General features: G+C 46.0%; 1 protein-coding gene across 1 annotated transcript; it reads left to right on the forward strand.

Annotated features, from left to right (window-relative positions):
- The first annotated feature begins 3,250 nt into the window (after positions 1–3,250).
- Positions 3,251–16,589, forward strand: TXN (thioredoxin). Its single transcript, XM_084899320.1, has 5 exons — positions 3,251–3,449; positions 9,720–9,824; positions 10,249–10,308; positions 15,860–15,925; positions 16,388–16,589. The coding sequence occupies exons 1-5, from the start codon at positions 3,426–3,428 to the stop codon at positions 16,448–16,450; spliced, it is 318 nt and encodes a 105-aa protein (XP_084755446.1). The 5' UTR covers positions 3,251–3,425; the 3' UTR covers positions 16,451–16,589.
- The last annotated feature ends 5,818 nt before the right edge of the window (positions 16,590–22,407 follow it).

Below are 22,407 nucleotides of genomic sequence, written 5' to 3' on the forward strand. Positions count from 1 at the left end.
CCCCCACTGGGGATGTGCCCGCAACCAAGGTACATGCCCCTGACCAGAATCGAACCCAGGACCCTTCAGTCCTCAGGCCGACGCTCTATCCACTGAGCCAAACCGGTTTCGGCTTAGCTCACTTTTATTATCCCCATTTTATGGGTGAGGAAACTGAGGCACATAAAGGCTATTTGGACTTGGCTAGTGTTACCCAGCTACTAAGTGGTAGAGAGGGGATGAGGTCAAGAGGATCTAATTGGCAGAGTCTGAGCTCTTCCCGCACATGCTAGCCTCCCAGTTCCCTATACTGTAGCATCCCCCACAGCCACTCTGTACTGGTCCTCTGACGGTGGGAGAGAGTCATACCTCCTCCAACTAACTGAGTCACTGGGCATTTGGAATGTCCCTGAGAGTCAGGAATGACAGCTGAGGATGTCTGTTAGAGAGATCTGTACCTCCTCTTCCTGCCGCTCAATTATTTATTGTCAACCTTCATGTAAATGTGCCAGTTCCTGGTCCTATGGCAGAGTATTATTTTATAATGCCCTGTAAACTGGGTATACTTGTTAGGGTAATTTGCTGGGATGCAAGTTGGGCTGAAAACACAGAGGCAGAAAAGCAAGTTATATATTCTGCTCCAGGTGCCCCGTAAGGCCTCTTCTGTGCACCAATGTCCTCATTCTCTGAGAAGGCCACTGCATTCAGGCCAGTCTATCCTCCTCCTAATGTGTCCCTTGCCCATATCCTTACCGTGGTCTGTATGCCTCGACCTTCTAGAAACTTTGCACAATAGTTCAAACTCCCAGTTCACCATCCCATGTAATCATATCTAAGTGTAGCTTCATCCAGAGCTGCTCCACTCTGAAAATTCATGCTGAGACCCTGCACCCCAACATCATCCCACCTCTTCACACACTTGCTAGCCTCCCAGTTCCCTGTAATTGTAGCGTCCCTGCTACTGCTAGAAAAAGCTCACACAAGTGTGTGAACTGGTGTCATAAATATAAGGTCGCCAAGCTCACATGGCACCCCCATGACTCCAAGCCTAATTAGTACTTACAACAGCTGTAATTATAACTGTTTATTGAGTGCTTACAACTATGTGCACTGTCCTAATCTCTGTTTAACTCTCAAAACACCACCACCATGAGTTAGAGACCATTGTGGTTGAGAAAAGGGCCATATATTAAACCTGAGTGGCAGACCTTACAAAACCAGAGACCAGTCCCAGGAGAGTGTGGCTCAGCAGTTGAGTGTTGACCCAGGAACCCAAGAGATCACTGGTTCAATTACCGGTTCAATTCCTGGTTTGATTCCTGGTCAGGGCATTGAGAGGGTAGGGTGGGGTGGGGCTAACTCCTGATCCATTTTGTACTATGGGGCAGGGCAGAGCTATCCTCCATTTTGTAACTGGACCCTCACCCAACCAATCAGGGTCAGCCAAAGCAGTGACATCACCACCCCTATAAAACCCTTTGATCTGTTGAAGCTTGCACTCTTCCGCCATGCCGCTGTTAGTGTAAGTGGGACAGAGCCCATGCTAGCATGGAATACAGGCTTTCTGCTATTGCATCGGACTCAGCTCCTTGGTGGTCTTTGGGGATCACGAAATCTGGGCATAACAGGTATATGCCGAGGACTTGATCCCTAGTAGGAATGTGCAGGAGGCAACTGATCAATGATTCTCTCTCCCTGTCTCCCTGAAATCAATAAAATTAAACACACACACACACACACACACACACACACGCAAAAAAAAAAAAAAAAAAAAAAAGGAACCACACAGGGTAGTCTGAGCATAAAATTCCTAACTAAAAGTGGGTCATGGTAGGTAGTCATGTCTTAGGCCTGTAGTTTTCTTGGCAAAGGTCATCCTTTAACTTTGAAATTACCTATTGCTTTTGTGCATCTGAGATTGTTGGCGGCAGCAAAAATGATGCTAAGTGTTAAGATGGTGGAGTCAGACGGCACTTTGTGGGATTCAGCATTGTTGGTAGTAGGGAACGGGTGGGCTGGGTCCTCCGTGAAAGTACCGTGTTTCTCCGAAAATAAGACATCCTCTGAAAATAAGACTTAGCGCATGGAAAGATAAGACATCCCTTGAAAATAAGACCTAGCGCAACTTTGGGAGAAAAATTAATATAAGACACTGTCTTATTTTCGGGGAAACAGGGTATGTGGAACAAAATAGCAAAAAGTCCCTAAGGGCTTTTTAGGGTGGGGATTTTAGGGGCAATCCCAGGAGAGGATCTCCACAGAACATTCCTCAGCTTTCCAGGAGTAACCTTTGGGTCTCCACGGATTGGTCGGTGCTCTGGCAGGGTCTTTAGTAGATGCTGGTCGCTGGTCCTGACCTCAGCCACGTATCCCTTGTTTGGTTTTGCTGCTTTCCTGGGCTTGGAGCTGAAACACAACTGAGGCCTAGATGTTATCCCTGGGGATTAATGCTTAGGGGACTGGCCATGCAAGGACCCCCATGAGAGCCCCAGGAGGCCCCTCTTTGGGGGTGAGGGGGTATATGACAGGACCAGCATATGCAGGGGAGGAAAGGTTACCCTGGAGGGGAATCTTTTGTTTTCCCGGTTGCTAGGCACAGGGGCTTCCAGCCCTGGTGAGCTTCCCTACCTGGCCTATCCTCCTTGCTCTCCACTCAAGTCTGCCCTTCCAAGAGCTGGGCCAGTTCCCCTGCCTCGTCTCCAAGCTAAAAGTGCTGTGTCACTGGGGCAGTGGCCTCTTCAGTGAAAGTGAAAGAAAAGGCAGGAGGGGAGAGAAAAACCACCGCTTTAAATGCAGAAAAGCAGGAGGGGGTGCGGCCGCGCAGATATACTTCCTGGTCATGGTTACTCAGCACTTTAGGGGGACCGGGGTGTGGGTGTGGGTGTGGGTGTGGATGTGGGTGTGGCGGGCCTTTCCGATGAATACAGCCCTGGCTAGGCGGCGCCTTTAGGGGCCTGGCCGTGCTCGATTAAGGCCTGGCTGACCCCTTCCCAGGTGAACCTGCCTCTGGCTCAGGGAGGGGCCGCCCGCCGCCCCAGGTCACTCCTAGTGCACGAGCCCCATAAGTCGCTCTGTGGCCCCTGCAGACCCCGGCCCCAGCTGGGGTACCGGGAGCGGGGAGGGGGTGCAGAGAGGGCAGGGTGGTGGTAAAGGTTAGAGGGGGTATCCCCCGAGGTCCGCCCCGGGCCCGCGGAAGCCCCGCCCCAGGCCGCGGCCCCGCCCCCAGGAGCCGCCCCAGGGGGCGGGCCTGACCGCGGCGCCGGGGCGGGGCGGGCGCGGGAGGCCGAGCGGGCGCGCCCCCGCCACACGCACGCCGCGCGCGCCCGCGCCCCGCGCCCCGGCGACTATAAAGGGAAGGCGGTCTGCGCGCCGTCTCCGCCTGGTCTGCAGCTTTCCATCCACTCGCATCGCTCCCCACGGTCGCCGGTCAGACCTCAGCCGCCAACATGGTGAAGCAGATCGAGAGCAAGGTGTGCGCGAGGCCGGGGCGCGGCGCGTGGCCTCCGCGGCGGCGGGGGAGGGCGATGGGCCGGGGTGGGCAGGCCGCCGCTCCGCATCCCGGAGGAAGGGGACGGGGCGGCCCGGCCTGGGGCAGCTGGAAGCGCGTGCCTGGGCGCGCCCTGGAGGGAGGAAGGGAGGAGAGGGACGGGAGCCCCCTGCAGAGCAGCGTCCGGTGCCCTGGGCGCAGGGGAAATGCACGCGCGCGTGGAGGGTGCTGGCGTCCCCTCCCTGCGCTTCCTGCACCACCCGTGTCTGGGAACTCTTCGCTTGGGTGCAGGGAGTCTGCTCTTGGCCCCCCAATATATTTCCTGTCGTCCCGGCCGGGAAATGGAGGGCCCCTTGAAGAATACCGGGGGTGCTGACCGCCACACCCTCCCCGGTGAGTGGCGTGATCCCCGCGCGCCGTGGGGCGGAGTGGGCTCCCCGGGAGCGGATCTGGGACGGAGACCCCCGGCTGCTCCCCCGGGGCTGTGCCCCAGAGGTAACTGCACCCTGGCAGGGCGGGTGGTTCCGGGCCGGGGAACCCGCTCCCCTTCCCTGGGTGCCCCGGAGGCCCAGGTGCCCGCGAGGAAGTGAGGTCCGGCCGCGCCCTCGGGCTCCTCCTCCCGCGGCGCGGGGCGTGTTTCCGGCGGCGCTGGCTCCGGGATGACTCAGTGCCCGAAGCCGGCCCGGACCTCCGCGCCCTGCCCGGCCGGGTGATTCCCCGCGGCCCGTAACCCCCGCCGGAGCCAGGAATGCCCCCGGGAGCGGCTTCCGGGCACCCAGGGGGTGGGTCCATCCTTTAGGATGCCCCAGGCAGGAAAGTTCCTGCGAGCTGACACCTTCCCGCCCGAAAACCCGAGAGCCTAACACACACAGTGCCTGGTATACTGTAGCCACCCAAGAAATGTGTGTTCAATGCAGATCCAGAAAAGTGAGGGGGAGGGAATTGATGTTGCTGGAACAGTGGGAGAATCTCGAAAGCATTCACCCCACGACAGTCCCACCCAGGGAACCTGGAGGGCCCGGGACCCTTTAGATGCTGGGGCGGGCTTAGAGGGACACCCCCCCCCCCTTTTTTTTTTCTGTAATGGTCCCTTATCTTTTTGTCACTTTTAGAACCAGATAATATATGTGATCACCGTAGAAAGATTGGGGCGAGAGGGATTTGCTATGTCCTACAAGCCACAAAGTAATTGACATTATGTTATGTCTAGATGCTATTTTGTTTCTGAGCTTTTATTTTCCTGTAGAGTTTAGCCTGAATAGTTTACATGCAATCAGAAGCTTTTTGTAGCCATGTCAGTATCTGAACACACTGCTGGACATTTGGGCAGTGTTTTTGTGGCCTCGGTGGCTGTTTTGTCCATACGCCCTGTGCTGGGGTCTGGGGCTGGAGGGCAGCGCCTGGGCTAAGGGCTGGGAACCTTTAAGGCCTGTCATTGCCTTTAAGGCCTGTCATTGCCTTTAAGGCCTGTCATTGCCGCTGAAAGCATGTGCGTGCCCCGCCCTTTCCTCTCTGCTCGGACTTTCCCCCCTAACTTTGGCCAGGTCGTCAGTAAGAAAATTCTCGTTGGAATTGCTTTTGATAGATGATTAGTGACTGACTTTTCTTCTCCCACATGTGTTGATTGGCTGTTTGTGGTCTATTATCTGCTTGTTCTTAATGATTTTATTTTCCTATTGGGATTCATTTTTTACATTGTGAGCATTTATATTAAAATCAGCAGCCTTCCCATTTGTTGAAAACAGAGGTCCTTAACATTGATTTTTGTTCTACATACTTTTATTTAATACCTACTGAATGAGAGCTATCAGCTTATGGGGTGAGGGATTTCGTCCAGGGTCTGGCCACCTCAGTATAACCCCGTGGTCGGCAAACTGCGGCCCGAGAGCCACATGCGGCTCTTTGGCCCCTTGAGAGTGGCTCTTCCACAAAACACCACGGCCTGGGCGAGTCTACTTTGAAGAAGTGGTGTTAGAAGAAGTTTAAGTTTAAAAACATTTGGCTCTCCAAAGAAATGTCAATCGTTGTACTGTTGATATTTGGCTCTGTTGACTCATGAGTTTGCCGACCACTGGTATAACCCAACAGGTGAGCACCCAGGAAAGGATGAAACGCCTTTGAGGGGTCTGGATTAGTCTCAGAATCCAGGCAGCACAGACAGGCAATGGAGTGATTCCGGGAGCACACCTTTCGGTTTTCCCTGTTTTCATGGTCCTATTTATGGCGCCCTCCTCACCTCATCAATGAGATGTAGAAGGGTGTGAGAAATTTGTTCCTCAAAGAAGCTCTACATTAGGCTCTGATAATCAGTTGATCCTCAGATTTATAATTTAGAGTCATTCAAAAAGGAAACTAATTTGAACGTTACTTGTAAATGTCGAATACACTTGAGATTTTCTTCTTGGTGGACTTGGTGCCACTGATTTTCTGGGAGAGGTGGGAGGGGGGTATTAGCTTGGAGCTGCTGGGATCTGTTTCAGATACAGTTAGGATAATGTGATGAGGAAGAAGTCACACAGGTTCTTTTCGTTTTCATTATTGTTTAGTTGGCTGTTGTTTTTTAAAGAATGCCGGCTGTCATTTATTGAACACAGGCACTTTGCTTAATGCTTTACACACTAATCCTGTGCTTTTATTATCTGTGGGATGGTTGTGTTTAGGGAAAGAGATGCTAGACGCTGCTTCTATGTATGTACCCCACCTAATGTAGTTTTGTTTTTACATATTTGTGTCAGGCCCTTGGTTAGAGTGTCTGCCCAAGCACTGAAGGGTCTCGGGTTCAATTCCCAGTCCACCGTGCACATACTGGACTCCAGGTTCAGTCCCCCATCCCTGATCGAATAGGGGGTTATGCAGGAGGCAACCAGTTGATGTGCCTCTCTCACAGTGATGTCTGTCTCTTCCCCCTTCCCCCCCCTTTTTTTTTTTAAATCCTCACCCAAGGATATTTTTCCATTGATTTTTAGGGAGAGTGGAAGAGAGTGGGAAAGACAGAGAAACATCGATGTGAGAGAAACACATTGATTGGTTGCCTCCTGCGTGTACCCTGACTAGGGCCTGGGCCAGGGAGGAGCCTGCAACATATGGGTGTACCCTTGACTGGAATGGAACCCAGGACCCTTAGGTCTGCAGAACGATGCTCTATCCACTGAACCGAACAGGCTAGGGCCATGGTCGGCAAACTGCGGCTCTTTGGTCCCTTGAGTGTTGCTCTTCCACAAAATACCATGGCCTGGGAGAGTCTATTTTGAAGAAGTGGCCTTAGAAGAAGTTTAAGTTTTAAAAATTTGGCTCTGTTGACTAATGAGTTTGTCGACCACTGGGCTAGGGTGTCAACCTTTTCCTCTCTCTCTTCCCCTCCCTCCCTCCACTCTCTAAAAATCAATGAACAGCCGGGACCGGTTTGGCTCAATGGATAGAGCGTCGGCTTGGGGACTGAAGGGTCCCGGGTTCGATTCCGGTCAAGGGCATGTACCTTGGTTGTGGGCATATCCCCAGTAGGGGGCGTGCAAGAAGCAGCTGATTGATGACTCTCTCTCATCAATGTTTCTAACTCTCTCTCTCCCTTCCTCTCTGTACAAAATCAATAAAATATATTTAAAAATAAATAAATAAATAAATAAATAAATAAATAAATAAATAAAAATCAATGAACAAAATAATCCTTGGGTGAGAATGTAAAAAATTATTTTTAAATATTTGTGTCAGTAAACAGGACCTTTAATAATTTTCACTTATAGTTTCTGGAAGCTAGGGATTGTGGTTTGCTTCTTAGTGAAGTGATTTTGAATCCTTTTCAAACTGATGTCTGTGTTAGGTAAATTTTAAGTATCAGGAGAAATGGTTATGAAGTCTACACATAGCAAGCTCCAACTCAGGTTCATTTGAACCAAAGTTCCTATTGTGTGCCTTTTCCTTATCAGATTTTTAGATAGTTTTGCTGGAATTTTATTCTGAATTGTTTGGGGGAATTCCTTGAGAGTGTTTGAAATAATATTCTATGTTGAAAGTAATAAGCTAGAGAAAAGAAAGTCATAAGGAAGAGAGAATACATTTACAATGTTGTCTATACTCATTGGGCAACTTTATAAACGGACCCACTTTATATAAAGTGGACCCGTGTTGTTCAAGGGTCCACTGTATTCGTCTGACCAGACAGTCTCATTCCTTGACTTTTTTCCTGTCTTATCTGGATCTTGCTTGTGTAGAATGACTTGTTTGACCTGCTAAAAATTTCATCTGGAAAAATCAGTGATGATTTGGAAATGTGATTTCTAGAATTCTTTTTTTATTTTAGAGGAGGAGGTGGAGAAATGGTTGTCCCATTTATTCTTGCATTTATCGGTTGATTCTTGTATGTGCCCCGACCAGGGATGGAACCTGCCATCTTGGCATATCAGATGCTGCCCTTACCACCTGAGCTACCGGGCTAGGGCCAATTTCTGTCATTCTAAGCTGACTCTCCCCTCCGACCCCCAAAGGCAGGGTGACTGTACCTGTAAAACTACAAAGGTTACTTAGGTAATGACATGCCATCTTGAAACACCATTTGTGATTTATTCCCACCCACCTACCCCCTCCCCCCCCAAAAAAAAAATGTGAAGTAGAAATTAGAAATCTAGAAAAGTAACTGTACTTCAGAGGAATTCACTCGAGGTCTTAGTGCTGCTTTATTTCCTTTCTCTTTCTGGACCAGATCTGATCTGATTCTTAGCTGTCAAAGGAGGGGAACATTAGTTTTTTAATGAAACCAGTGTGATCCCAATTTTCTCCTCAAAGAAAACCTAGACTTCCAAAACCTAGACTTCCGGTGTGGATGTTTGTGTGTTGATTTCTCTTCGTTGCCCCGGTTTTGATCAGCACTGACTAATTGTGGTTAAAATGAGTTTCTTAATTGAAAGGTTAGGTTCCCAGGGTTACAGTATCAAGACCGTTGGTGAATTATTCACGGAGCCTGGTGGAGAGGGGTTTCTTGGACATTTCTGCTCCTGGCATTGTATTTAACACGCATTCCTTAGGAACTAAAACTGTCTTTCATTCGGTCAACAATGAGGGCAGAGTTTTGAGATAAAGGGCAGAAGTCAACTATCCACAGTTCTGATCTGAACTCTGGAAAGGCCATTTAAAGGAATACAAGGAAATATGCTCAGTGTCGCCAGCAACTGGATGCAAGCATTTTGGAGGAGGTTCCTTTTCCTTTCTTTTGCTTTTGGAAAGTTCCACCATAGGAAATATTAATTTAATGAGAAAAGTGTTAGATTAAAAAAAACTTGTGTTGTAGAGAGCAAAATCCTGTGTCTTTGTGATCCTTTTCACCTGTTGAGCATTTAGTAAATTGTCCAAAATACAGCGGAACCTCGTTTCTCGAACGTCTCGCATCTCGAACTACCCTGTTTCCCCGAAAATAAAACAGTGTCTTATATTTTTTCTCCCAAAGTTGTGCTAGGTCTTATTTTCAGGGAATGTCTTATTTTCAGGGAAACACGGTATTCGCTTTTCAACCTGACAACCCTTTCATGCTGATGCTTGTAGGATGAGTCACACATCTCTCAGGTGACAGAGGAGAAATTGCGAAAATATAAGTTCGTTTGTTACTGTAAGATGTCAGGTTATTGTGCTGTAAATGTTTTTGTGGGTTTTTTTTGTTGTTGCTGCTTATAATTTGTAAATTTTTCATTTTTACTATACATTTCCTTTATTTTTTGTTAAATTCTCATTTACACTTCATGTCCTTTCTGTACTTAAAGTATTAATTTACGGATTACACAGAATAAACATATACTGTCTATAAGAAAGGTTAAAACAGAATCTTTGGGGGCCTGGAATGGATTATATTCCCAACGGGAGAAAAAAAGGATTCGGTTTTCAAACAGCCTTCGGGAATGAATGAAGTTTGAAAAATGAGGTTACACTGTACCTAGATTTGATGTGGAAACATTTTTATTACAAATGTGTATTTTTTTTCTTTAGTTTGGATATAGATAGACTAATTTTATAAAATATTCATAGACACATGAGTGTGGATACACTATACACATATTTGTTTGATCTTATCAAGTAATATTACAAACACCACCAAAGGATTTTGTTTGTTTTTCAAACAGTTTCTTTGGGTTTCTTCTACTAAAAGATAGGTTTTGCTTCCAGGACCTCTGAATTGTGCTGTGTGTCACATGTCATCAGGTTTTAGTGGGGCTTTTTTTTTTTATTTATTTATTTTTTTTTTATTTACATGCCTTTCCTCTTTCCTCAGTACGCTTTCCAGGAAGCCCTGAACAGCGCGGGAGATAAGCTGGTTGTGGTTGACTTCTCCGCCACGTGGTGTGGGCCCTGCAAGATGATCAAGCCCTTCTTCCATGTGAGTGCCGAGCGCCTGCGGCTCTGGGAGCGATGGGCGGGTGGTCACAGCCCTAGAGAGAGAGAAAAAACAACAGTTAGTGGGTGGGTGGTGGCTGTCTGGTCTTCGGTCTGAAAGTAATAATGTAACCACCTGAGTGAGTTAGCTCTGACACACAGCCCGCTGAAGACAACCTGTAGAAGCCAATTCAGTTGTCTTCAGTGGTTTTGTTTTAGTTCATTTTGAAACATGGGCTCTGTCCTCTCTGAAATTGGGGCCTCCAGTTATTTGACTCCAATAACTTTGGAGGGTTTGATTCTTACGCTTACCTGGTCCCCAGTCTAAGTTTTGGCATCTTTTATGATATTTCCGTGTAAGAAGGTTGGGGTGGACTGCCACTAACAAGCTCTGATTCTCTGTGTGCTTTTCATTTGAAACGCTCCAGTCCCTCTCCGAGAAGTATTCCAACGTGATATTCCTGGAAGTAGACGTGGATGACTGTCAGGTACGTGGCTGGGAATCTGGAGGGCTCCTTCGCTAAAAGGTTTTCTTTTGAAAGGACAGGTACCTGTGCCAACTCTGAGCCTAACCCAGACATCAGGAGGTATGGTGTATCGCACCCTAAAACAAACATAAAAACAGGTGGTTCAGGTTTCGGTACTTCACTTCCCAGTTATCTCCCTCCTAAACACCTTTATGTTCTACCTCACCCTATAGAGTTGATGGTTATCACCAAACGTGGAGACCACTTTTAAGGTTCTTGTGAAGTATTGACATGCGAAAGTATATTCACACACTTATTCTATCCTAGTTTTAGTTGATTTTGGTCAATTAGAAAACCCAACCGTCTTTAAGCACCATGTTGCCTAGGAGGGAGCAGAGACAATGATTGAGGGAAGATTCCAGGTTGGTTGAATTAGCAAATGCTTGTTTAGCACTTTGTGGGCCAGGCACTGTCCTGTGCCTTACATCTAAATCCTGGTGCCATCACCCCCATTTTACAGAAGAGAAAAGCAGAGGTGGTCCATGGAGGCCCAGTGGCAGAGCCTGGGTATGAATAGGGGTCGCTGGCTTCCCAGCCCTTGCTCTTTCCCACTCAAGGCCCCTCCGTGGTGTGGGGGGTGGAGATCAGGTTCCCAGCGCGGTGCCTCTCGCAGCCCCCTGGGCGAGGAGCGCCTGCTAAGGCGTCTCACGGGCGCTCTTTAGAGCGAGGTGGGCACTTGCCCCCGCCCCGGTGGCTGGAGAGGTCCAGGCTGTGATGTGGCAGCAGAGGCGCCAGACCGTGGTTCCAGTCCCGGCTCAGGGACGCCTGCTCCCGGCTAATCCTTCCTTGAGCTGTGGTCAGATGTTAGTGCTTGCCCCGTCAGCTGGCCAAGGTTGCATATTTGTTGAGCAACTGTGGGATGTACTAAAGGGTCGGTAAAAGTGGGTACAGGGTTATACTTTCTAAGTCTGGGAGGACCTTCCCGCAGCACGTCCACCAGTTCCACACGCGTCCCCTCACTCTGCAGGCTTCCCATCTTTCCCCGGAGCCCCCTTTTGTGCCCAGATAGGTCAGTTTCCTTCCTCTGCGCCCATGGTGTCCTCGGCCCCTTTTCCTCTGGCGTTTACAACTGTGGGATGGGCTGGATCCTCTTCCTAGGAGACTGCCTGCTCCCTCCCCCCGCTCTGTCCCTTGTTCGCTGGACAAGGCGGGTTCTCTTTCCTGTGCCTCCGTTTGAGCCTCTGTAAAATGGCAGTGTTAATGCAACATCAGAGGGCAGTCATCAGGATTAAATGTGAACACCTAGAAAGTGCTCAGAACAATTCCTGGCACACGTTTACCATTCACTGGATCTTTATGATGGCCTGTGTGTGTCTGCCCTTGGCCTCAGGAACGGTCTTGCTCACCAGGTTTGTGTCTTCGCCGAGCACACCTCCTGGCATGCCGGCGGTGGGAAATGGATGGTTGTCGAGCTGTTGTTCTGGCGTGTTGCATAGTTTTAGGGAAGAAAAAGAATTGAGAGTAGATAGTGCGTGTGAGGTTAAAACAGGGAGCAAGGGTTTTTTCCAACTTAAAGCCTTGAGAGAAACTTCTGGTGCTGAGCCTGTCAGAGAGCAACCGAATACACTTTTTTTTTGGAAAGTAATACCGGGCGCTAGATGTTGTGGGGAGCTCTCTGCATGCGTGAGGTCACCTAATCCTCACAGGAACTCTGAGAAGAGCTTCTTAGCACCCCGCTGAAGAGCTAGTGGACTGTGGACTGTAGCACAGAGGTATGTCAGTCAAGGCAGGCGGGGAGGGGGAGCACGAGGGCGTGTTGAGCCAAGGCCCAGGAGCCTAGGCCCAGCGCTCTTACCGCCTCCGGGGAGCAGAGCAGGCAGGACTGCTTATGCTCTTCTGCGTCTGGTTGGCATACTCATAATCACCCTGAGTTTCCAAACCTTGAAGTGCCCACTCACACACGGGGGCCTTTCATTTGCCTCCCTGTTCTAAAGGTTGAATACCTTTAACGGCTGCTATTACAACCACCTCAGGAGCCTTATCTGTGGCTGAGGTAAAAGTTGGATTCCAGAACCCTTTGATCACCACATACACATAGCTGCAGTCCCTCAGCTCCTCCTCACCTGGTCATTCAAACAAAAAGCAAACAGTCAGTGAGTCATTTCGCCATGGAATTCATGAATTACGTGAGTGGGTCTCCGGTTGCTTGGAAACTCTAGGTCAGTGGTTCTCAACCTTTCTAATGCCTCGACCCTTTAATACAGTTCCTCGTGTTGTGGTGACCCCCAACCATAAAGTTATTATTATTTTTTTAAATATATTTTTTATTGATTTTTTACAGAGAGGAAGGGAGAGAGATAGAGAGGTAGAAACGTCGATGAGAGAGAAACATCGACCAGCTGCCTCTTGCACACCCCCTACCGGGGATGTGCCCGCAACCAAGGTACATGCCCTTGACCGGAATTGAACCTGGGACCTTTCAGTCCACAGACCGACGCTCTACCGCTGAGCCAAACCGGTTTCAGCCATAAAATTATTTTTGTTGCTACTTCATAACTAATTTTGCAACCCACAGGTTGAGAACTGCTGCTCTAGAGCCTAAAACCATCGGGAAACAGATATTTTACATTACGATTCATACCTTTATAATGTCTTTGGAGCAAGCAGCACACAGTTTTGAAAGAGGGAGCTCTAACCGAGGACAGGAAGAAGTTATCTTTTGGGTGTAATAGATTCCAGCGGGCAGCTGGAAGGCATGGACACCGAGTGTGGTGCACGAGGGAAACCCAGTACTCCCCGGGAAGTTTGCGGACTAGCCCTTCGGAACCATGGGCCCCCAGCTCTCCGCAGGGCGTGGTGCTTCGGTGAATTAAAACAGGAAACCGGTGCTTTAGCCCTGATAGTTCTGTGACATTTTAGATCAGCCAGAAGTGAGTTAATAGAGCGGACAAAAGCAGGTTTAAAGTGATTTCACCATATGGAGTGTAAGCCAGAAGGCAATAAAACAAGGTAAAATGTAGTCTAGCTACTAGTAAAAGCTAATAAAAATCAGAGACAGGGTAAAGCTGTAGGGATGGAGAGCAGGTCGGTTGTTGCTAGGGGGCGGGGGAACGAGGGTTTGACTACGAAGGAGCTGCTGACGGGAGTTTGGGGGGGTGAGGGGATGGTTGTGTGTCCTGGTTTGGGTGGTGTGTACAGGACTATGCAAGTGTCAGAACTTGTCCACACACCCCCAACAGTGAATTTTACTATATGTCAGCTTACAATTCCAGATTGCTCACCAAAAAGAAACACACACAGACAGGAAGTGGGGGTGCCATTGGGGCGTAGGCTGGCTTTTCCTTTCTAAGAGGGGAGTGGCAAGAATGTTTTCAAAGTCTGGGAGGTAACGCCTTACTTTTTAAGTGCGCATAACTTTGAGATCACTACAGAAATAGCAAACCAGTCCATAGAACAAGAAGAAAACAAAAGTGACAGAAGTAAAACATTAACTTTGGAGAGCAAAGGTCAAGTCCATAGAAGATTGTGATAGGAATACTATGTTCCTGCAATATTGACTCAGTACTATTAAAATGTCAGGTTTGGCTCAGTGACTAGGGCAGTGGTCGGCAAACTTCGGCTCTTGGGCCCCTTGAATTCTTAGCAAAGGCCAGCTTAGGAGTACCCTAATTAAGTTAATAACAATGTACCTACCTATATATTATAGTTTAACCCTTTGCACTCCGAACCATTCTGGACATTGGCTACCAGCTACTCGACGCTACTTTGCGGCGGACACGTGCGTTGAATTTAACTCAATTCCCCGCAATCACTAATTAACTGCAGTGTCCCCCCTGAGAGGGGACATCCGAGTGATATGCTAGAATTCCGATGTCCCCTGAGAGGGGACAGCGGAGTGCAAAGGGTTAAGTTTAAAAAACTTGGCTCTCAAAAGAAATTTCAATCATTGTATTGTTGATATTTGGCTCTGTTGACTAATGAGTTGCCGATCACTGGTCTAGAGCATTGGCCTGAGGACTGAAGGGGCCCGGGTTGTGGGCTCGATCCCCAGTAGGGGGCATGCAGGAGGCAGGCAATGCATGATTCTTATCATGGATGTTTCTCTCTCCCTCTCTGAAATCAATGAAAATATATTTAAAATGTCAGACTCCCAAATTTGTCTAACTCAGTCTGACATTTTGGGGATTTGACCATGGCATTCTGAGACGATGTGGCCAGGGAAAACCCCACGGAAGTTCTTGGGTTTCTGAGATCTGGGGCCGGGGCTCTGCTGCCTGGCTGCTCCCTGCACAGGTTTGCTGCTGAGGGGGCTGTGACAGGAATACTATGTTCCTGCAATATTGACTCGGTGCTATTAAAACATCAGACTCTCCGTTTCTTAACCTGCTCCTCTCTTGAGTGCCGAGCGGGCACTGTCCAGCCCTTACCAGCCCCCTTCACCCGAAACACTTGTCCAAACAAGACTGTCTTCATGGCATTTCCCTCCAAACCTTACGTGAGCAGAGTATCGTGTTAAAAGTACCTGTGACAAAACGGAAGAATGCTCCGCGGCCTCTGAGCTGCAGAAACATCTTAGGTGCGGGAAGAGCTGCCTCGGGGAGGAGGAGATAGGAGCCCACAGACCCGCCGGCCTGATTCTCAGTGTTTGGCGTTGGCCCATCTGTCTCGGAGCTGGGCGGCCCATGGAGGTTCGACCATTAGCATCAGATGGGGTTCAGCCTTACATTGACCCTCAAGCGATTCTGATGACGCAGCCGGGTTTGTGTGAGAACTGGCAAGTAAAATTGTAATGAAAAACAAAAGAAACAAGAACCGGTGCGTGCTCCTTTAGAATCCCTGTGGCGTTATCCTGGAACAATTTTTTTCACAAGCAGTTTGCCCCTCTTTCTAACACACTGGCCTTTCGCCTTCATCATCTCTGTGCCCCATTCCCATAATCTGGGGAAAGGAGCAGCAAAGATAAAGGTGCTAATTCTGAGGAATAGCTGGGATTATAACCCCGAGTACAGTTAAAGAATGTGTTGCTTGCCGGGACCGGTTTGGCTCAGTGGATAGAGCGTCGGCCTGCGGAATGAAAGGTCGATTCCGGGCAAGGGCATGTACCTTGGTTGCAGGCACATTCCCAGTAGGGGGCGTGCAAGAGGCAGCTGATCGATGATTCTCTCTCATCGATGTTTCTAACTCTCTCCCTCTCCGTGAAAAATCAAAGTATATTTAAAAAAAAAAAAATGCGTTGCTTTATGAGGTTCTTGAAATAGCCAAGGTACAATTGGACTAAATAGCTTCTTGACTCACCAGATAGAATCGGATGCAAGTAGCGTTCGGCTCCTTCCTCGGTGCCCCTCTGAGGAGGGTACATATTAATAAGAATTTTAATTGAGACTATAACGAGGGCTTTGTGTTCCCATTATATTCTTTGTCGATTTTTATGTGCTAAATAAAGGCCTAATGCTGAGATATGGATTATACCACAGAAAAAAGAATCCAGTTTTGGATTCTGTGCTTCTGTCAAAGTTCAACACTAAGTTTTATTTTTATTCTCTCTCCAACTACCCTCCCCCACCCAACCCAGGATGTTGCTGCAGAGTGTGAAGTCAAATGCATGCCAACCTTCCAGTTTTTTAAAAAGGGACAAAAGGTAGGTACATCTGACCTTGAAGAAAGCTGAGTAATAGGAAAACATGAAATAAATGAAGAAACAGAAGTTACTTATTCCTTCATACGGAGAAGCATGTCCCCACTGTTGACTTTTAAGAACTACTTAAATAGGCCATTCTTCATTGACTGAGGTACATAGTGTGGCATCTAATTGAAAATTGATTTTTTTGCTAGACCCAGTCACTAAATCTGTGGCTGGTACTTCATAGTCTATAACAAAGTATATTTGTCGTTGTTAAGAGGTATGTGAGTCTTTTGCCTGTTCTTGAGGGGCTATTTCCTCTTAGTTTCTAACTTAAAACTGTGTTATCCAGAGTGTTAATTTTGAATAAGATTATCTCTCCTTGGCCCCCACTTTTCCCCCATTTTGTGATCCTGTCTTATGCACAAAGTGGAGATAACGGTGCTGCCATCTAATGTCAATTCAATATTTTCTTAACAGGTGGGTGAGTTTTCTGGAGCTAATAAGGAAAAACTCGAAGCCACCATCAATGAATTCGTTTAATCATGTTAACCAGCCATCGGCTCTTGTAATTTTTTTATTTACAAAAAAAAAAAGAAAATAGATCAAGTATAGAGACTATATACTCAACTACCATCTGATTATAAATGACAATAAAATATTAATTCTACCCTTTTTAAAACTGTCTGGTGTCTTGACTAGCTTTCAAAAATAAATGAAAAGTGGCCAATTAGAAGGTATTTAGTGTCCTAATTATTTTCACGTATTCTTGATCACTAAACTTGTGGGTCACTGATAGCTTTTTAATATTTTTCTTTTGTATTGTTAACTACTTTCGTGTATTTCTAGGAAAATCTTGTTGAGAGCAATGTAGGTAATATATTACTATTTTTAAATTCTATTGTTGTTTTATCCTTAAGAACAGAGAAAATAGCATTCTCTACTCCTGCAGGCAAATCCCCTATGCTCTCTGAATGATCAGTGTGGCCCAAACTAACGTCCACCCGTGAAGGAATTGTTTCTCTGGTTTGAGACTCCTGTCCCACAAGGTCCCGTGAACTTCAATTGAGTCCTGTCCTATCAGAAATTCTTCGTGGGCAGCGCACAAGAGAAGAATTCCTGCAAACGTTACCATAGGAATTGTGATTCCCTCAAAGTAGCTAAAAAACTAGTTTTGGAGGGTAGCTAGAAGTTCCAACCTGAGTGATCAAGTGTGTGGAAATCACTGATTATTTCACTCAAAGAACAGGAAGTGTAGAGACAGCAAAGCGCTGGGAGAATGCTTGAAGTTTTAAAATTTGAATAGTAATTAAGAAATCCTACACTTAATCATATGCCCCACAGCATCCTTAATTAATCTTTGCCTCCAAAAAGGTGGGTATATAAATTCCATTTCCCAGCGAGAGAACAGGCCAAAGAGTCTGAGGAATTTCCCCAGCATCACACTGGTCAGAGGATCTGAGATTCCAACCAGGGGAGTCCGGAGCCCGTGTACTTGGCTCTCATTGCACAGCAGGCTGAATAAATAGTAAAACGATGGTCCCTTTCCTAGCTTCCTTTTCTCATCTAAAATTAGAGTTGAACTTAGTAGTCGGCAAACTGATGTGCAGGTCACATGCGGCTCTTTGGCCCCTTGAGTGTGTGTCTCCCACAAAATACCACGTGCAGGCATGCACGTACAGTGCCATTGAAACCTCGTGGCCCATGCACAGAAGTCGGTTTTTGGCCTGGGCGAGTCTATTTTGAAGAAGTGGTGTTAGAACACTCAAAGTGCCAAAGAGCCGCATGTGGCTCGTGGGCTGCGGTTTGCTGACCACTGACTTAGATGGTCCTTCAAAATATTCACAATGCTTATTCTGTGCGAAACTAGGGCTTTAACTGTAAGATACCCTTCCCAGAGATTACATGCAAACTGGGGAATGATAGACAGGAATTTTATACACGGTCACAACAAGCACGCGGACACCATGATGGAGAAGAACAGCCTGGCTCTGGATGGAGTGGTTGGGGCAGGGTTCTGGGAGGTGACAGACCTGGACTAACCTGCAGTTCCATTCGAACGAGCAGCATGCACAAAGGCCCCGAGTCAACGAGCTTGGTACATGATAGCCGAAGCAGGAGTGAAAGCTGGATCGAGTGGCAGGAACCAGTTATCTGAGGCCTGCCTTGTTCTAGGTACAACTCTAAGCCGTGGAAGGGTAAGCCAGAGCTAAAGTACTCCAACGGGAGTTATTGGCAGCTGTATGGACAATGGTGGTGGAGGTATGCAATGTCAGGCCTTTGCAGAGATGAAGGCCAGAGAGAACGATGGCTGTGACAGGGACAGTGTAGAGATGAAACTGTCCAGTTCCCATAACATTTAGGAAAGAAGATCCAGTAACTTACGGGAGTAGAATTCTAAAATAAAGTCCAGCTTTAGGGTTTGAGCAACAAACTGTCAAATTACAGCGGGGAGGGTAGGGGGAGAGACATGGGGGGGGATAGATCAACCAAAGGACTTGTATGCATGCATATAAGCATAACCAATGGATGAAAAACTCTGGGGAGGGAGGGCATGTATGGGAGTGGGGGGGGGGGGCAATGGGAAGATATGTACACATATAATACCTTAATTAAAAAAAGAAAATACACATTTTTTAAGTAATCAAATGTAAAGAGGGATAAATGGCTGTAGAACTCATGGGAAGCTGCTCTAAAATAGAGCTGAAAAATGGAGGCATTTTGTATATGAGTGTGTTTGCTAGCACGCAAATAGAAATGAAACAGGTAGAGATTGATTTTGCAGGAAAAAGGATACCTGAGAAAAGGAATTCCTTGTATAGTCAAGAAAAAAAAAATGGGACTCATGCATATATGCATAACCCATGGATACAGACAATGTGGGAGGTGAAGGTCTAGGGTGGGGTGGCGCAGTGGTAGGCTGGGAAAAGGGGCATATGTAAAACTATCAGCGAAGATTTTAGGGGGGAAAAAAGGGGGAAGTCTCAGAGCACAATGGGAGAAGCTGGTCACTGCTTCATAGCCAGTGGAATAAAGATGTGTGCGTGAGCATCTAAATATGTGAAGCACATATTAACGGACCTACAGGGAGAAATAGCATACTATAACAGTAGGGAACTTTTAATGCCCCACTTAACATCAATGGCTAGAGCATCCAGAAAGAAAATCAATAAGGAAACGTCAGCCTCAACAGATACACAACACATTCCATCCAAAAGCAATAGAAGACACGTTTTCCAAATCCACATTAACATCATAATAGGTCATATAAAGTCATAACAAGTTTGAAATTGTTATGATTGAAATCATATCAAGTTTGAAATCATATCAAGAATCCCAACCACAATAGTATAAAATTAGAAGTCAATTATAAGAAAAATTCACAAATACGTTAAGATTGAACTACATGCCACTGAATAACCAATGAGTCAACAAAGGAATAAAAACATATCTTGAGCCCTAACCGGTTTGGCTCAGTGGATAGAGAATTGGCCTGTGGACTGAAGGGTCCCAGGTTTGATTCCGGTCAAGGGCATGTATCTTGGTTGTGGGCACATCCCTAGTGGGGGATATGAAGGAGGCAGCTGATCAATGTTTCTCTCTCATTGATGTTTCTAACTCACCCTCTCCCTCTCTGGAAAAAAAAAATCAGTATATTAAAAAAAAAAAATACCTTGAGACAAATGAAAATACAGTATACCAAAACTGATGGGAGGCAGCAAAAACAGGAAAGTTTTAGGTAGGAAGTTCATTGTGATAAATGCCTACCTCAAGAAATAAGAAAAATCTCAACCTAATTTTGCACCTCACAGATCTAAAGCAAAGAATAAATGAAGCCTAAAGTTAGAAGGAAATAAAGATCCAAGCAGAAATAGAAAAAAATAGAGACTAAAAATAAAAGATCAATGAAACCAAGAGCTGGTTCTCTGAAAAGATAAAATTGACAAACCTTTAGCAGCTAAAGTGAGCTAGACGCAGCAAGGGAAAAAAGTGTGAATAAGCAGCTGTAGTGGTTCTCAACCTTTCTAATGCCGTGACCCTTTAATACAGTTCCTCATTGTATTAGAGGTGATCCCCAATCATAAAATTATTTTCGTTGCTACTTTATAACTGTAATTTTGCTGCTATTATGAATCATAATGTAAATATCTGTGTTTTCCCATGGTCTTAGGCTCACCAAAACATGATAAACTGTATTCAAGGGTCGAGGCATTAGAAAGGTTGAAAACCACGGGGCTAGAATGTTTGCACAGGTTTAAACCTTGGACTAATGAGTTCACAGTCTTCTCATGGCCACGTGCAAATTTCAGCTTGGCGGGCAGAGCCTCCCAGCACAATGATAGCCAACAGCTATAGTTGTAAGCTTGAACCTAGGTCAGAACACGTGGTCCCACGTGCCTGAGTGATGTGGGCTTGTAGGGTTCAGGTGCATGTAATTGAATAGGGTGGAAACCCACCAGAATGTTGTAAACACCTTGACCACGCCCTTACGTTGCCTCGTGGCATCTGCTATAAAATAAAGACATGGCTTGTGGACGTCATCACTGTCTCTCAGAGAAGCAGTGTCCCACCAAGACCCAGCTTTCATTCTTTCTGTCTTTTCTAAGCCTTCAGCGGCCCCCACTCAGGTTCACCCTGGCCGTGCTGGCGCAGCACAAAGGAGCACTCAAAATCAGAAATGAAAGAGGTACGTTACCATTGATATCACAGAAATACAACTAACGTAACCTAACCTACAAGAAATGGACAAATTTCTAGTGACATAAAACCTTCCCAAACTGAATCAAGAAGAAACAGAACATCTGAGCACACTGATTGCTAGTCAGGAGACTGAATCAGTAATCAAAAACCTCCCAACAAATAAAAGTCCAGGACCAGATGGCTTCACTGGTGAATTCAACCAAACTTTAAAGAATCTTTCTAAACAATAAAAAGTCATAAAAATAGTTACAGTTATGAAACTAGTCGCGAGATATAAAGGGCAGCATAGGGAGCATAATCAATAACACTGTTAATAACTATGTATGGTGACAGATCTACCCATAAGATATATAAATGCCTAATCATTATGTTATTCACCTGAAGCTAATATTGTATGCCAACTGTAGTCCAACAAATATGCTTTTAAGAATCCTTTTCAAATGAATCACCCAATCCATCTCAAGGTCTTTCAAAAATGGAAGAGCAGACACTTCCAAACTCATTTTCCCAGGCCAGCATTATCCTGATATCAAAACCAGACAAGGATTCCACAAGAAAATTACAGGCCAATATCCGTGATGAACAAAGATTTAAAAACCCTCAACAAAATGTTAGCAAACAACTCAATAATTCATTAAAAGGTTCATACACCATGATCAAGTAGAATTTATTCCAGAGATGCAAGGATGATTCAACATCAGCAAATCAATCAAGGTGATAACACCGTATTCACAAAATGAAGGATAAAAAATTATCCATTAGATGCAGGAAAAGCTTTTGACAAAATGCAACATCAACTTATGATAAAAACTTTCAACGAAGTGCACATATTTAGGGAACATACCTCACCATAATAAAGCCCATATATGATAAGCACACAGCTAATTTGATATTCAACAGTGAAAAGCTGAAAGCTTTTCAAACATTTTATCTTAATTGAAAGTATTACAGATGTCCCTTTTTACCCCACCATCAACCCATTCCTCTCCACTCCCGCTTCCTCCCCAGGCCTCACCACACTATTGTCTGTGTCCATGGGTTACTCATATATGCATATAAGTTCTCTGGTAAATCTCAACCCCTCCCCCAACCCCAGGAAAGCTGGAAGCTTTCTCTAAGATCAGGAACAAAGCAAGGGTGTGCCCACTCTCCCCACTTTTATTCAACAGAGTGGAAGTCCTAGCCAAAACAAATAGGCAAAAAAGAACTAACAGGCATTTGTTATTTGGAAATGACATGATATTACACAGAGAAAACCCTAAAGACTTCACCAGAAAATGGTTAAAATTAATGAATTCAGTAAAGTTGCAGGATAAGATCGGTAGACAGAAATCTGTTGAGTTTCTATACCCTAAGAACAACATATCAGGAAGAGAAATTGAATAAGCAATTCCATTTACAGTTGCATCAAAAATGATAAAATACCTAGGAATAAAATTTAACCAAGGAAGTGAAAATATGTATACTGAAAACTATAAGACATTGATGGGAGAAAGTGAAGACAATACAAATAAATGGAAAGCTGTTCTTTGCTCATGGGCTGGAAGAATCACTATTGTTACACTGTTCATACTACCCAAAGCAAACTACGGATTGAGTGCAATCCCTATCAAAATTCCAATGGCATCCCCCACACACACACACAGAAATAAAACAAACAATCCTAAAATGTATAGAGAACTACAGAAGACCTAGAATGGCCAATGTAATTTTGAGTAAGAATACCAAAGCTGGATGCATCCCACTCGCTGGTTTCAAACTACAATATATTACAAAGATACAGTAGTCAAACAGTAAGT

This window comes from Pipistrellus hanaki (genome assembly GCF_964339955.1).
Source record: "Pipistrellus hanaki genome assembly, chromosome: 11".
Classification (NCBI taxonomy): domain Eukaryota; kingdom Metazoa; phylum Chordata; class Mammalia; order Chiroptera; family Vespertilionidae; genus Pipistrellus; species Pipistrellus hanaki.

What these genes read in the sequence shown, in the direction of transcription:
- TXN (XM_084899320.1), top strand. Translation starts at nt 3,426, where the DNA reads ATGGTGAAGCAGATCGAGAGCAAG. An exon ending in TGAAGCAGATCGAGAGCAAG is followed by an intron (nt 3,450 to 9,719) that starts GTGTGCGCGAGG and finishes CTCTTTCCTCAG; the next exon opens with TACGCTTTCCAGGAAGCCCT. An exon ending in TGATCAAGCCCTTCTTCCAT is followed by an intron (nt 9,825 to 10,248) that starts GTGAGTGCCGAG and finishes GAAACGCTCCAG; the next exon opens with TCCCTCTCCGAGAAGTATTC.